Source organism: Protopterus annectens, chromosome 2.part1 (assembly GCF_019279795.1).
Source record: "Protopterus annectens isolate FY-2018-M chromosome 2.part1, PAN1.0, whole genome shotgun sequence".
In the NCBI taxonomy this organism is placed as follows: Eukaryota; Metazoa; Chordata; order Ceratodontiformes; family Protopteridae; genus Protopterus; species Protopterus annectens.
In genome coordinates, this window is record NC_056729.1 from 866,965,539 (window position 1) to 866,982,692 (window position 17,154).

The window sequence follows — 17,154 nt, forward strand, 5'->3', positions numbered from 1 at the left end:
ACTGTGGAGGACAGGTGAAGAAGAGAGTACAAGCAGGATGGAGAGAGTGGAGAAGAGTGTCAGGAGTGATTTGTGACAGACGGGTACCAATAAAAGTGAAAGGGAAGGTCTACAAGAGGGTAGTGAGACCAGCTATGTCATATGGGTTGGAGACAGTGGTACTAACAAAAAAGCAGGAGTCAGAGCTGGATGTGGCAGAGTTACAGATGTTAGAATTTGCACTAGGTGGGAAGAGGATGCACAGGATTAGCAATATGTATATTAGAGGGTCAGCCCATGTTGGACAGTTTTGGACAAAGCCGGAGAGGGAAGATTACACTGGTTTGGACATGTGCTGAGGAGGGATGCTGAGTATATTGGGAAAGAATTGTAAAGATGTAGCTGCCAGGTAAGAAGAAAAGAGGAAGGCCTTAGATAAGTTTCTGGAGTGGTAAGAGAGGACATGCAGGTAGTTGGTGTGACAGAGCAAGATGCAGAGGACAGGCAGAAATGGCAACAGGTGGTCCATTGTGGCGAGCCCTAATGAGAACAGCCAGAGGAAAAAGAATGAGATGTTGTAATGTCAGTCTTCACAGATTTGCCATGGATTTGCCAAACATAACACAACTCTATGAGTAAATGACTACACATATGAGGCACATATATGATCAGTGTGCATAACACTGGACAGTTATATGGTATGAGCTCAGTATATCACATATAGTTCAACACACACATCTGCAATGTACTTTACTATGCAAATACCATGTATAGGTCTTTCACATTTCTGAGACAAACAAGTATATCAAAGTTGTATTCACAAGTAAGATATGGATATGTATGACATCCCAGTAGCTGGCCTAGCATTGTTACAGTCAGTATTGTTCAACACACACTCCAGTAGTAGTCATATGTGAGCCATCCTTTCCTGCGGTGACTCAGGGGCTTGACCTATGATCTATGTCACTGCAGACAGACCCAAATGCTATGGTCATCGGTTCTGATCAGCTATATATTGGCACAGCAAGTCTTGTTGAGACATATATGTTATACTTCCTATTTCCCATTCTTACATACCCCCTACTGCAGTCCATGACATGCTTACTTGTTTGACATACCTTTTGCATTTTCCAAGTGTAGGTGGTTATATCCTGCTGTTTTTCCTCAATGTTTCTCTCTCTCTCTCTCTCATGGATGTAGTGTGTATATCTGTTTTGCATAAGCAGTAGCTTGCCTTTTCTAGGTAATGCTCATGAGCAGCTGATGGCCTGTACACCAATTGGTGTCCCCCACTTGCAAATTGCATGCAGAACAGCTGTGTTTTTATTGACATAGCCAATGGCATGGCAACACACTCCTATAATTGAGAACGTCATGTGGGCATTGGCCCTTTTCCTTGCCAGTGCGGGGGTCATCATGGAGGTGTGTGAACAACAGTATCACAGAGGGTATTTGGAAATACCTCTTACAACCAAAACTGTGGAGACAAGCCAACAAAATTGAGGAGAATGTTACAGACATAGGGACAGAATGTAAGTATTGCTGTTATACATTTGGATTAATGCTAGTCTAACAGGGTTTGTGTGGACATGGAGTTTCCGCATGATTTTAACTCTTATGTGTTTGACATAACTCTCAGCTATAGGGCTATCCACAGGATGGCCAGAGTTTGGACTTCTATGCCTGGTGCTTTCCTCAGACATTTTTTGTCTTTGGAAAATCAGTAGCATACTCTGGAGATTGCAGTCTGTAACTGCTAACATCCATTTGTGTTTCTGACCTCATATCCCTCAGAAAAGATATGTAACAACTAACCCTGTTAAACCAGAAACTTTCTCAGTTTATAACAGCAATAATTCAAATATGCCCCTGTTTTTGGCCCACACTTATGGGTCCCAAAAGTATGTCAGACTTTGTCCAGATGTCATGCAATAAGAGGTTGATAGGTATGCTATATGATTATTTAGTGCCTACATTCCTGATATCATTCAAGTGCTGTATCAGGCTGCCAGACATGTTATGTGGAAGAGGCCTTATATATGAGGTGAAAGCCTGGACATTCTGTGGGACTCTATACAGTTGAGAGGTCTGTGTATTTCTGGCAATTGTTGGCAGACTGTCAGGATTGTGTAGCAGTGTAGTGTGTCAATATTGTTTGGCCTGTGTAGGGTGGGGGGTACATGTGAGAGTTATGGGCCCTTTCTATCTGGCTGTGCCTACTGCTCCAGTTTCTGATTCCCTATCACTTGTACATGCTTGCACGGGCAGACCGTGACATGTCAAGTAACACCTCAAGATTTCCACTACACTGAGACTTGGGGCAGTATATGTAGGGGTAATGTGTGAGTGGCAAACAGGATATTGTTGCTCACACAGTCATTATACTGTAGTGTTCAGTTTGCTTACTGGTATGTTGCTGTAATTGGTTGTGGGTATGCACTTTCACACCAGTGAATGTTTTCCACTAGTGTTACCTCCCTGTAGTGCCTGTTATATTTTCAAATGCATGTGTACAGCCCCAGAGGTGGATTTGGGTAGTGATATGTCAGTCTGGTTGTAGCTTGGATGTTGCTTGTTAGCCGAGTGTAGTTTCCATAATGTTATATGTCCACATATTCGTAGGATGTCCTGTTGTCTGGCCAATATCTTTGGTCTGGTCCCCATAACTATTATGTACTCCTGACACATCAGTGCGATGATGTGAGGATTGAGGTCACCAACTAATGAGAAGCAATTGAGTTGCAGACTTGTGATATTTCAGTCAACATATGTTAGGACATGCAGTGTTAGTACATCAACTTTCTCGGCTTGTCTCCTCAAGTATTTTAGATATGTCCCTAATTTCATGCCTTTGTCCTCCACTTTGTCAGGCTAGGTCCAGATTCATTGTACTAAGCGGTTCTGAGCATACCTCTCCAGTGCCAGGATTTTCAAGATGTTTGGCCCATACTTTCATTCTGTTCCACAATTTATTTGTATTTGTCTGGTAAATCACTGTGATGATCCAAGAATTAATGCCAGTAAATAATGACATAACATTTCAGTTTTCATCCTCATATACTTCAGTAATTGTCTGCTGAAATGCACCCTGTTGCTGTAGCAAACGTCTTCATTGCTAACAGCGATAGCTGAAATATGCCCCTATATCTGGCCCATCCCCCCTTTTACAGCCTTTGTACAGGTGTCTTGCACTAAAAGGTTGAGAGGGATAGTTCTGAGGTCTGGCTGCACTGCATGTTGTGCACATACATTTTAGTGTGTATGTGTGTATATATGTATATATATATATATATATATATATATATATATATATATATATATATATATATATATATATATATATATATATACATATTTTTTTCCTTCCTTTACATATATATATATATATATATATATATATATATATATATATATATATGATTCACTTTATATCCTCAAAATACTAAAATGTCGAAATTCAGTATTTTAAAGCTATAAAGTTGGAAACCTAACAAGAATAAAAACTCAGAAGTGCAAAATTCAAAATATGACATACTGGAGATTTTGAATTAGTGCTTCTGTTGTCTGCAAACAACCCCCCACACACACACAAACACACACACACACACACCATCCTCCCCACACAGAAACATAAGCTCTATACTACATAACCCATGTGAGGGGCTGCGCCCACAACCCCCCCCCTACTTAAATATTCTCACTCCGAGGTTGCACTACATACAAACACACACAAAACACCACCACACAAGCTACATTCACCTCGCACATACACATCACAGTAACAAAACACACTGACACACACCACAGCCACTAACCAAAACCCTTAACACACACACACTTACCTAAATCCATAACCACAGTGAAAGCTCAGATGCACAACACTCAAAACCTCTGGTATTCAAGGTTTTGAATTTTACGTTTCTGAGCTTTTGCTCTTCTAAGGATTCCACTTTATGGGCTCGAAATACTGAATTTTGATATTTCAGTATTTCAAGCTTATAAAGTGAATCCATCTCTATATATATATAGATATGTATATATATATATATATATATATATATATATATATATATATATATATATATATATATATGTGTGTGTGTGTGTGTGTGTATTTATCTCTATCAACTGTGTGTGTGTGTGTGTGTGTGTGTGTGTGTGTGTGTGTGTGTGTGTGTGTGTGTATGCATGTATGTATCGACAGACTTGACAAATATATATATATATATATATAATATATATATATATATATATATATATATATATATATATATATATATATATATATATATATATATATATATATATATATAGGCATACTGCATTGCTGGAGAAACTGCCACTCTACAAAATAATAAAAATAATAAAACAACAGATGTTTACTCTTTTTTTATAAACACACAAATCAACACAAACTATAGAAAGGATATTTTCTGTAAGTACCATGAAGAAAAAAATCTCTCATACCAATTTCAGTACAGTTATCTACTGATAATAAACTGCCCCAACAAGGCTGATGTACAGAAACAGTCTCAAATTAAACCCAAACTAGTTCAGCAGAATTTCATGCGGCAAAAATGCTGTTCCCACCTCAAATGCTATAAGTGGTGATCCTTTTCAGACAGGAGAGTTCATAACAGACCCAAATACTTTTGTGGATACTGCTCTCTCATTCATTTATCATGTTTCAACCATAGTAATGAAATTCATCTGCCTTGCCTAGTTAATTTCCATTGGAGCATCTTCAAGGTCCAATAAGGTCATCTTAGTACTGTACTTTTCCCTTATCTCTCCCATCATCAAATATAGTGCCACATTCGGTGCAGAAAAATCCAAGCATATGGCTCAAAAGGAAATGTCCTATTGATTTCTAGCCAAGAAAATCAAAGGCTTTAAGTACTTAGCTATCCCAGACTATTAGCCAGACTCTTATTGTACTCAGCAGTCTACTGGCTGCTCCGAGGTGACATGTTTCTTGTTTTTTGAGCCATAAAATATCTAATCCTATTTGACATCCTATTTCTTCACACATAAATGTTGTTCTACAGAGACCGGTACTGGGGACCTAAATCTACAATATCAAATAAACAAGACTTCTTGGAGAGAGGGCTTCCTAATTCAACGTAGTCTCAGCATGTGGAAGAAGTTACCACTACAAGACTAGCAAAGTACTACTTTGCCTGTCATTAGAGCTAGTCTTCATGAATGGATGGCTAGACACAAATATACACCAGGGTTATCATGTAAGGCTGTGTCTTATTTGGGAGGTGGGCACTATTAAAGCCTCATAAAGGGTGGCAAGAACTTTCAGGTGAGTCTGCCTAAAGGTATATATGGGTAGCCCTCCTATGATCCCTGTAACTGGTTACATAGTCTTGTTCCTATGTTCCAAAGGTGCTTTTAAACAGGTTTCTTCTTTCTGGATTCATGGTAGAAGGTGTTCAGCCTTCTTCAGGTTATACTGAAGTGAGATCTCCTTTGCTGCAGCACACTTCATGGAACACAAACTCCACTCTTTATCAAAAGACCAAATTCTCTGAATAAAAGGGCTATGGCACCACTTTTATGCTTCATTTTAATGGGATAATTGATCATTAACTACAAATCCTGTGGGTCTTTCTACTTAAAACAATAATGCAGCTCTCTGCCTTAAAGAAAGAGTATTATTTACATGATTTACAATAGTTGTTTACATTATTTCCCTTCAGTTTTACAATCTCTCTCTCTATATATATAAATAGACAGATTTTATATATACATATATATATATATATATATATATATATATATATATATATTTATATATATATATATATATATATATATATATATATATATATGGGTCCCCTTCAGTAGATCAAATGTTAGACCATATGTTCAAACTTGTAAAAGTCTGATCTGACTAAATGGAGATGTCTGTACAGAGCAGAAAGGGAAGATTTCCCATTTCTGCAATGTAGTGTGATCTCGGAGTTGGTATATTTAAGTAAGGGGGGTTTGGGGGGTGCAGGGGGTCTATGCCCCCCTGCTATAGATGTTTAGTTTTGTGTTTTTTGGTTTAATGTGGGTTTACATCAGTGTTTGAACTTTTACAAGTTTGAACATACGGTCTCGGCCATATGTGGTTCAAACTAGTAAAAGTTTGATCTACTTAAGTAGATCCAGATATATATATATATATATATATATATATATATATATATATATATACACACACACACACATATATCATATATATATATATATATATATATATATATATATATATATATATATATATATATATATATATATATATACATGTTCTGTGCATGTTGGTATACTTTCTGTAATATTTTTACTATAAATGAGTGATAATTTTCAATAGTTCTGATAAAAATATTTCTCTTTATAGTTTTCCTTCCTTCTTCCATTCCTTTTTTTCTTTTTTTTCAATCATTCTTTCCTTCCATTATTCCTTTCTCTTATTTCCTTCTCCCATGTAGGTCTTGTATTGCATTAGCAAGGTTCTGGGTTATCCTTTCTTGCTTGTCATAATATGACTTAGTGGCTAATGTTGCACTTTCTCCATCTTCCATGTCCTATGCTTACCAAGTTTGTGTTTATGAAGTGTAGTATTGCAGCCAGGATGCATTTACCTTTCTGGGTATATGTCATTTACACAACTTATGCTGTTTCCTGTATTCCCACATAAGCTTGGATACCTGATACAATGTGTATTTCTCTGCACTGAATACATCTTTTTATTCATTATATTCACCATTCACTCACTGATCTATTCTACTTAATGATGTGCTAAAGTGTTATTTTCTCACTAATTCAGTACTCTACCTTCACACTTTTTTTTCGTTTAGCTAACACCATAACTAGCTATAATATAGGATGTTGAATTAAGTCAGGCATTTGTAGTTTTCAGGAACTGTTTATCACTGGATAATGGATTCATGCCAAGAATTTGGATGCCAAACTACAACTGTCATAGAAACAAGCTTGATTGAAAACTCAAATGACCTCACTGAAAAATATTGTTTGCACCTGCAATTCCCCTTTTGGGTAAATATACTAACTCAATTTTCCTTCTGTGGTGGAGAAAGAGCAAAGAAACAGCTACACTGACAGCTTATTCACTCCATTATCCATGAAGTGTGACTGCAAAGTACTGGAAAATACATCTGCAGTCATAGTTTAGCACACAAGAAAACATTCTCAAAATACAAAAATTCAATAGATACCTGAATGAAAAGAATCAAATATGTCCTAAATATATTTTATGAAATTTCATTACCAAAATCCGTCAATTTAATGGTGCCAACTTTAATGACATACTTCATTAGTGGGCTCTTGCAATATATCCAGCTACTGCTATGAATTACATATCTTACTCGCAGAGCAATCAAAAATTGCAATGAATGTCCTTTGAAACTATATGCACTGAAGATATCATTTTGCTGTCTAGTGATTCATATAAAAAATATCAGAAAGTTGTATGCACTTAACTGTAGGTATCAACTCTTAAAAAAATACTTAAGTAATGTTTGACTTGCAATGTTATTGTTGCCAACAGGTCATCACAACTAAGTCCGCAAGACATTCACAACAGTCTAAAAATCACCACTTACTGATCTCAAAAAAGTGAGTGAGATTACATATCCACCTGGAATAAATGAAGATTATATGATTATGTGGCTTAGACAGGTAGCTATGCAAATTTTTTAATATTCACTGTTGACACTGCTAAGTCAAGTTTTATAAATTAATGTCACTTAGTGACTGGTGTTTTTTGACACAATGCTTCTTTAATCATTACACAGAAATATTTTAAAGTGTTGACATTACTCTCACCTTTGGTAGGGATGGACATTACTCTCACCTTTGGTAGGGATGCCCTGGATCCTGAACTTTGAGTGGTCATGGTCAGCACAGTAGTAATGCCTAAAGCCACTCGAGCAGGTGCTGCATCCATGTTTATCCAAAATGAGACCCATGATAAAATGACAATCAGGAGACTAGGAATATACATCTGAATGAGATAGTAGCCCATTTGTCTCTCAAGATGAAACCTCACTTCAATGCAGGTGAACATTCCTAGAAAAGGACAAAAGCAAATGGGAAACTTGATAAGTACTCGACTTTTGTAAAGATTCATAATTTCGATATGTTACCATAATAACCTTTGACGTTTTATGCATTATCCTTAATATGGCACACACATTCAGAAGGCTGCATTTCACTTGCACGTGTCATTTAAACTCTGTTCAGGAGCATCTGCCTATCATGAAGACATATGTTTCATGTTATGAGCAGTGTCCTATCACCAGAAACTGCAATGGTGTGTATGTGTGTGCACACATGTTAAGCAGTATGAACAGAAATCAGTCCCTTTCTGTTTGCACTAAACATTCAGTCCCTTTTTTTGCTATGACAGCTTAAATATCATTTGCTTTTGTGTTGAAGGACACTGTGCGCCTCCCCTAGCTATGCTGTATAAATCAGACTCTTCAGACATCAGCATAGCATCTTAAGATAACAGCAATCAATAGTTCACTGTAGTATTTTGGTTTACTCACTTCAAACATAGATGCCAAAAAGGTATGTTGCACATGCTGTCAGTGAAAGTTCTTCATAGACCGTATTGTACAGTGTGATTTTTGAAAGCATTTAGTGACATATGGTTGTAGGGTAAATGAGATGGGATAATTAGTCAAAAATACAGTTATTCTATAATCAAAAGATGTAGATAATATCACTCCCCACTAAATGTGTTTAGTAATAGAATTGAAGTGCCTTTTCCAGATAATAAAATATATGCCTTGTTCAGATATATTCCAGATTCATACATAAATACTACTGGGGTTTTGCTTATTGTGACAGTTTATTAATGACTTTCACTTTGATTTGCAGAGAGCACTAGCTACACTTTTGCTGATGCATGAGATTTTGCGACTTGAGAAATAGAGGGAACAGTTTTGCCACTTTTTCAGATGGCCAAAATGGGACTTTTTTATGGAATGTACAATTTTGCAGGATAGAGAGTTAAATAGTGGTAGCTACATTTCCATTTAGCTCCCACTGTTTTCAGGACAGGCATTAGCACTGGGGGGGGGGGGGTTCTTTTGCTTTACACTGCAGAGGACAAAGGAAAAATTAGGTTGGGGGAGGGGGAGCTGACTCACATAGCTGAGTGGCAAACTACAGCACAAAGACTACCCAAATTTCCGAGTGAAATCAAGTTTGCCGCTTGGAATATTGGGTGAAGTTCACACTTGATTAAATGAACTAGACAGGGTATAATGTCAAGTAGAATGCTTACAAGAGACAAAGCTGAAGATTAGGGGAAGTAAAAAATTAAAATCTAGCAATTTCCACATTTTTAGCTGATCGTAAAGCAGGTCGGAATATCAACAGTATCATGATTCTATTCCATAAGTCTAAAAAGATCACTACCGAGTTGATAATATGTACATAGACTGAGCTGGATCATTTGGAAAGGGTATTTACAAAGGTACATGTGGTTAATAGATAATATCTATGCCCTTAGTAAAGATGATCCCAAGTTCTTCTCAGAATTCCTTAATACACGGGAGCAGGAATTGGTAGAGATGGATAGTTTAAGTTTGATGAATAGTTTTAACATAGTACGAGTTGCCAGCATGGACAGGTTATTTGGGAAAACTAAACCACATACTAAAGCATAGTAAATAGTTACTAACTTGTTATGAAAGTTAAGTTGGGTAGACAACTGTAGAGAATTACATGACCATGGGACTTCAACCACATTTTCTAGGGATCTCCACAAGTAGCGTAGCTGGTTAGATCTAATTTCTCCCTCATGATAAGGTGGAATATGTGACTGCAGTGATCATACAAAAGTTACATTTATCTGAACTTGTGATAGTTTTTTGAAAATTACTGTGTCAGAGCAGGAGAATAGAATGAAAGGGTAGTGATGGGTACACTAAAAGCAGATAGGGGAGTCATGGTGTTACTCATACAATGCACAAGGCATCATTTTCACTAAGTGATCTGCTTTCACCAAGTCTGAAAAGAGTAGCCTGAAATCCAGTTTATGGTGACTGCCTAGTTCACAGATCATAGGAGTACACTAGACTAATGACCACTGGAGCCTTTATTAGCCTAGACACACATCCAAAATGTATATCACACATTTTTCTGAGCCTTAGAGGTTATTTTCAGAGTAGTTGTAAGCTGGGATATATTTTACAGACTGCCTCTGTCCATTACAGACATAACTGCTAGACCTGGGGTGAATTTCCAATTTCCCATCCACATGTCCAGGTTGCAATGGAATAGGATTTGAGGAGAGTTTTGCTTCACATGGTTGGGAAGCCTGTTCCAGAGGAAGGGAATTCTCTGAAACACATACCTGTTCCTCCAGCATGTCTTCTTTATGTTGCAATCAAAGCTCAACTCCCTAGATGAAGTAGTTTTGATGTTATTGGATTTGCAGACATGCAAAAGGTCCAAAAGAGTGGGATCCAGAGATATCTTGTATGCCAAGCACAGATAACCTCTCAACAGTCTGTAAGAAGTGAAGTATAGGGATAGGGCTTTGAGGCAATCTGCATATGACATGTTGTTTACACCCTGAATTCCTTTTCTGAGGAACTTATATGGGCATTCCTTTTGCTACTTGTACCAGGTCAAGTACATTATGATGGATGTGTCGTACTCAATGAAAAGTCTGATAAGGGACAAATACAGAGGAACAATGACCTCCTTGGACCTAGATGCCAAGCTCTTGCTTATACGTTGAGCAGCAAAGAGTGATTTCCTTACTACCCTAGACACATGTTGGTCAAAAGCCAGGAAAATATGCAAATCCCTGACTACTGAGTTCACTCTTAGGGGCATGTTATCAATGAGGTAGTTTCCTAGGGTGGTCGATTTCCCAAATGGTACTGGTATGCATTTATTGGCACTGAGTTTTAGGCCGTGTTTTAGCACCAGTCATTTCTCTGTGTTGGTCCTTCCCATAGCATGTTAGCCTTTTGGGGGGAGTCTATGACTGCCATTAACAGAGTGCCATCATTTTGATTATAATAATTTTCATTATTATTATACTGTTATTACTGCAATTGTTACTGATTAGCTACGGGCCTCTGACATTGGCTTTGACTTCCGAGAAGTAAACTCCAAAAAGGACCGGGCTCAGCACAAATCCCTGAGGTACTCCACTAGTGATCGGCCTCCTTGTGGAGATGTTCTCCCCATTCCTAACTACCTTTGCCCTATCTGAGAGTCAGCTGGCTATACAGAATGTAACATAGAGGTTAATACCTAATTTCACGAGTTTGCTTACAATGTCCGATTGATGTATTGTATCAAACGCCATAGCTGGGGCAATGCAGGCAGTATGCATCATTTTGCCCTCATCCTTTGCCTTGGACACTGTTTCTAAGAAGTCAGTCAGGGTGAGTAGGCAAGATCTGCCTTTGACAAAGCCAGACTGTGCTGGAGCAGGTGTCTGCAGGTTTTCTATGACATTATTGATCATGATAATTCTTTCCATGGCTTTGAATATGAGATAAGTCAGAATTATGGGTGTCTTGTTCCCAGAGTCCATTGATGGACCACTCCTGTGTAGAGGGATGGCCACTGCATACTTTCATTCATGTGGTATATGCCTGTCCATAGGCTATGGTTGAATAGTGACTCTAGAGGTCCAGATAGGTCATGCTTCAGGCTATTTAGAAGGCATCCTGGGGTATTATAGGGGCCCATCAATGTGATGTTCTAAGCCTTAAATGGTGCTTTTAAGACCTGCTTTCTTATGATAGTTTGAGAGGGTTATGGTTGATGCTATTTCTTTGGTGGTGGTTGTGGGTGGGTGGTGGGGGAGTAAAGTTGGAGCTAAATTTGTCAGCCAGCAAATTTGCTATATCTTACAACTCTGTGTACATGATTCTATTAACAATCAGTTCTGTGCACTGTTGTGTACTTCCTTTGAGATTTTGGACCTATTTAAAAAAAGCCTTGTTTTTGTCCTTGGCCTAGGATGCTATCTTTACCTCACAACTGGCTTTGGTAGACTTAATTTACCTTCATAGTTTCTTATTTAGCTTGATAGGGGAGAGTTGGATAATGGATAAGGTGTTTACCTCACAGACACAATGAACAGGGTTTGATTCTCACTTTGGGAAATTGGCTAGGCTTAAAATAGCTCAGTACTTACTAATGGGAAGGTTTTTACCTTGCCGGGCATTGCTCTTCCTAATTTTTGCTCGTACTTTTTTCTTTTATGCTCAGATTCAACCACAGTGGTTTGTATTCTGGGATTATTTCTGGTAAACATGGTTGTCTCTATGTATCTATTAATATTAATGTACAGGGTTTCTGTGTACAATTCTGCACAGGCTGCTGTGTTCTCTGGGTTTCAGGGGCTTGAAATTTTGTAAGGTAATCGCTTAACTCATTCACTCCAATGGAGCTCAGGAAGTTTGCAGTGTAACTTCTACTGGGAGGAGCCTAAGCCTTTTCACAGAATCAAATTATGTTCTCATATTTCAAACAAATGTTCATATCTCTGGAACCATAAATATTATGAAAGTAGTATAAATGGCAAACTCTTCAGCACAAGCTATTTTTATAGTGGTAGCATTCTTTAGGTTCTGATTCTTAAACCAAATTTTATAAGTCACAGTCAAAGCAGCTATTACATTTGTACTATTTTGTAAACAACTTACAATATCTCAGCAACCACTCAAGTTACAGACATACTGTCAGTAGCATTTCATTTATCTAGTTGAGAGCTTTCGCATGAGGCTAAGGAGTTCTGTCTGTGTTAACTGGATTTTGAGATATTTAGAAAAATGTGAAAATTAAATCTACAGAAATTAATATCATAAAAACAATAGTTAATATCCATTTACCTGCGCAAGACAGAGGTCAAATATTAATGCAGCTGAGTTTGCTATTGTGTAAGCTTTACAATGAAATATATTAAAACCTTGTACATAGCATGTTTTACGAATTATTGACGCAAATATGATCAAGAAATATTTGACGCCCAGAGGCGTCAGTAAGAGTTAACTGCAGGTGTACCTGGGGGCATCACTTGGATGTAATGAGTTAATAATAGGTAGTTTGTCTTAGAGTAGCTTCTAACTGTTACAGAGTTTGCTGCAGTCATAGCTGTGGCTTGTCCCTCTCTAACAGATTTTGAACAGGCGGGTTAGTTCATTTAGATGCTTTATTACATAGAAACACATCAGAATAGATAGCAGCATCATAAAATATAAACAAACTGATTAATAGAAAGACCTTACAGACATACATGCTTACATCTCAACAGCTTACTACAAAATGGCAGTCAGGCTCACATGTGCTCAGTATTTATACACTTGTGCAAACCCTTGGATAGCTTCTTAAAGGTACATACATGCACATTGCTCTATATCCTCCTTCTTAAAAACATTGCCCTAACTGAAAATGACAATGTTAGACATGCATTACTATAGACATTAGAAACAAACAGAATGTCCATGTCCAAGTTGTTGTGTATCTATAACATGGTCTGTAGATGTGACCAGATCTGGTAACATAACAATCTGGACTGGGTTTAGCAACAGGGACAGTCTTTGGATTCATATCAGGAACTTCTGGATTCATCACAGGAATGGGAATATTCTCTGGAACTTCCTCTGGAACTGGAACACTGGATACCCCACTCTGAGATAAACAGTCTTTCTCACAGGCTATGTGCTGTGGTATAGGCTCAGACACCAGCATCAAATGTTTCCAATTCTGCCTACACTCTACTCTTTGTGATTCCACAATGTACGATCTTGGCTCTGAGCAAATATTAGTCATGACTCCAATCCGATCATAACCTTTGGACATTTTATTTTTTTTTTTTTTTTTTTTATTTTACATTTGTTGACCGGGCTAGTCTAACTGGACAAATATCCGTTTTCAGTAGAGGCCCGGGGAGAAAAGCTCCAATTACATGAAGTAAACAAAATCATTAACATTAAAAATCATTAGCAAAATACCATAAGTTCAAGGGTAGACTTATACAAAATTAATGGAAACAAAAAAATATCAAGCAGAACAATATTCAGAAAAATAGTTGGTTAATAACAGAATTACAGGGTAAGCAAACATTCAGCAGTTAGATACAAACAAATTTAAGATGTGATAACATGGTGGAGAGAAAAAGAAAAATGTTAGCGGCATTTTCAAAGATAATACTGTCAAAAGTTAAACATAAGTCTTTAGAGGGACAGTTGGGCAAGGTGGGGAAGTTGGGAGTAGTAGAGGAGTAATTTCAGTCAGGGTTAGCACAAGGACACAGCCATTGAGTTTTAAGATGTTCTTTGATATGTCTTTTGAAAAGGGATGTAGAGTCAAGGTTTGTAATTTCCTGAGGTAGTTGATTCCAGATCTTCCCGATAGAATTTGAAAATAATGAGTCCCCAGCTTTATTCTTTGATTTGGTCAAGGCTACAAGGAGTTTATTAGCTGAGCGTAGTGTGGCTAGGTTTTATAAGGTGAAATCAGTTTTGTAAGGCTAGGGTAGCATCAGGAAAGTAAAGGGTTTTATGAATGATAATAAGTTGTTGATAGAGTAATTGGTTGTTGATTTCTAACCAATCTAGTTGCTTAAGGTTAAGACAATGGTGGGTTCTGAAAGGGTAGCAGTAATGAATCTAGCAATACTATTGTAACAGGTAGAAAGTTTGGTGATGTTATTTTTGGACAAGTTTGTATATATAGCAGAGGCATAGAAAAGGGTGGAGATCAGGTGTGTCTGGGCCACTGTTTTTCTAGCAGTTGGCGTAAGAAAGGGTTTAATTCTGTATAAAGTACCAATTTTTTTGTTAACTGATTTAATGGTATTGTTAATGTGGTCATCAAAATTAAGATGGTTGTCAATGGTTACACCTAATAGTCGAGTGGTCATATCTGGACTAATACAGGTAGTGTTGTTGGAGGAGATAGTGAAGAAAGGTGTTGGTGATTTGTTTGTAGGGGTAAAGAGAAGAAGTTTTGTTTTTGGGATTAAGAAGGAGGGATTGTTCCATAAACCATTTTTCTACATCATGGAAGACTGTTTGGGTGAGGGACTGGAGGGAGGTGACGTTATTAGCAGCACAGATTAGAGTTGAGTCATCAGCATATTGAATGCAGATGGCTTGGGGTATATTCAGATGAAGGTCATTAATAAATAAAGAAAAAGAAGGGGACCTAGGATTGAGCCTTGTGGAACCCCAATGTTTACTGGAAGTAAGGAGGATAGAGTGTTGTTCCATAGCACTGCTTGTTGCCTATTTTGGAGGTAACTCCTGAACCATTGAAGAGTTTGTGAGCCAAGTGAATAGAGATTTAGCTTGTGCAGAAGTATATTATGGTTAACCATATCGAAGGCCTTTGACAGGTCTAAGAATAATGCTGATGAGAAGAGATTGTTGTTCCTATTATTATTTATGGCATCAGAGAAGGAAAGGAGGGCAGTTGTAGTACTGTGGGAAGGTCTAAAACCATGTTGACTATTGGCTAGAAGTTTGTTTTGTAGAAGGTAGTTAAGAATTTGTTTATGTATGCATCTTTCCATAATTTTAGCTAATGGGGAGAGTAAGGCAATAGGGCGAAAGTTTGAGAGCTCAATAGAGGAGCCCCTTTATGTAGAGGTATTATATAAGATATTTTCCATGAGGTGGGGATTTTTCCTTCAGAGACAGTCCTATTAATAAGAATGGATATGGGGTAGTAAATAGCTTTTGCAGCTATTTGAAGGTATTCTGATGGGAGTTGGTCAGCGGATGGGGTGCAAGGTTTAAGTTTCTTAAGAAGTTTATAAATAAGGGATGAAGGAACTGGCTGAATATAAAAGGCATTGGATGAGGTGTTAGAGGTATTAGGTAAGGAGGTAGTGGAAGAGGGTAATGAATTAGCTAGTGTTTGAATGGCTTCTGTAAAATACTTGTTAAAGGCATCTGGGATCAGGGTGGAATTGTTGAGGTTAAAGCCTGAAGGGGTAGGAGTAGTTGAATGGCCTGGTTTAAGAAGTTTGTTAATACCTGTCCAAAATTTTAGGGGGGATTGTTGATTAGTTTGTTGGAGGTGAAGATAATATTCCTTTTGTCAGAAAGAGTATCCTTCTTAGTGGCATTTCTTAATTGTTTAAAGAGTAGGTGATCAGATGTACTTTTGGTAGTTCTCCATTTGGCCCAAATTTTGTTTCTAAGGAGCATTTTTTGTTTAGTTTGCTTAGTAAGCCACGGGGCTACTTTCGTTCTTATCCTAGTAGAACGAAGGGAGCATGATAGTCAAGGATTTTTAAAAGTTGGTATTGAAATAGGCCACTGCTTCGTTTAGTTCGAGGGTAGTAATTGGAGACCAGTCACATGCATTCAATTCAGTCAGAAACTTATCAGGGTTAAAGTATTTGTTTGAGCGAGACATCTTTAGTTTATGGGTAGTTGGGATATGCGATTTTGTCTAATAACATATGTGAGCATATGGTCACTAATATTATCGGGAAGAGTTCCTGGCAGTACATGTTTGGGTGGTTATTAGTAAGGATCCAGTCAAGAGTTGTTTCTTTTTAGTGGGTTTATGGATTCTGGTTGGAGTGTTTATTAATTGAGAGAAGCCAAAAGATTTATATGACTGGTGGGGTGCTGGGATGAACAGGTCTTCCAGTCAATGTTGAAGTCACCAAGTATTATGGTTTCCTGAGGTAGTTGGTTAGAAAGTGAACTAAGTAGGTCTTCTAGAATGTGAGTATTATTTCCAGGGGGAAGGTACATACAAATTAGATAAATCGATTTATTGTTGTTAATGTTTAGCTTGATAGATAATATTTCAGCTTTGGAGTCTAGTGATGGAAGTTCGTTATAGAGGGTGATTTGGAGATTAGATTTATAGATAATAGCAATGCCTCCACCTTTCTTCCTTATGCGGTCACGTCTAAGTATATTATAGCCAGGAGCGGTAATTTCCTGATCTTGAATAGAGGGTTTTAGCCAAGTTTCAGTAAGACATAGTATATCAAATGCATGTAAGTCAAGTAGTGAATGGAGGTGATGGATTTTGTTATTTAAACTTCTTATATTAAGTTGTGCTATGAGTAAGGAGTTGGCTGTTTTAGTACATGATGATGTTATCCTTAAAGTATTATTATTTAGATTAAAATTATTATTAGTATCGGGA

The 17,154-nt window shown here is 37.5% G+C and overlaps 1 protein-coding gene across 1 annotated transcript in view; it reads right to left on the reverse strand.

Annotated features, from left to right (window-relative positions):
- The window catches only part of GLRA3 (glycine receptor alpha 3), a 1,032,852-nt gene that overhangs the window by 196,782 nt on the left and 818,916 nt on the right, over positions 1-17,154 (reverse strand). The window contains exon 7 of the mRNA XM_044062514.1: positions 7,850-8,064. Coding sequence (XP_043918449.1) covers positions 7,850-8,064 — 215 coding nt within the window. The remainder of the gene's footprint in view (positions 1-7,849; positions 8,065-17,154) is intronic.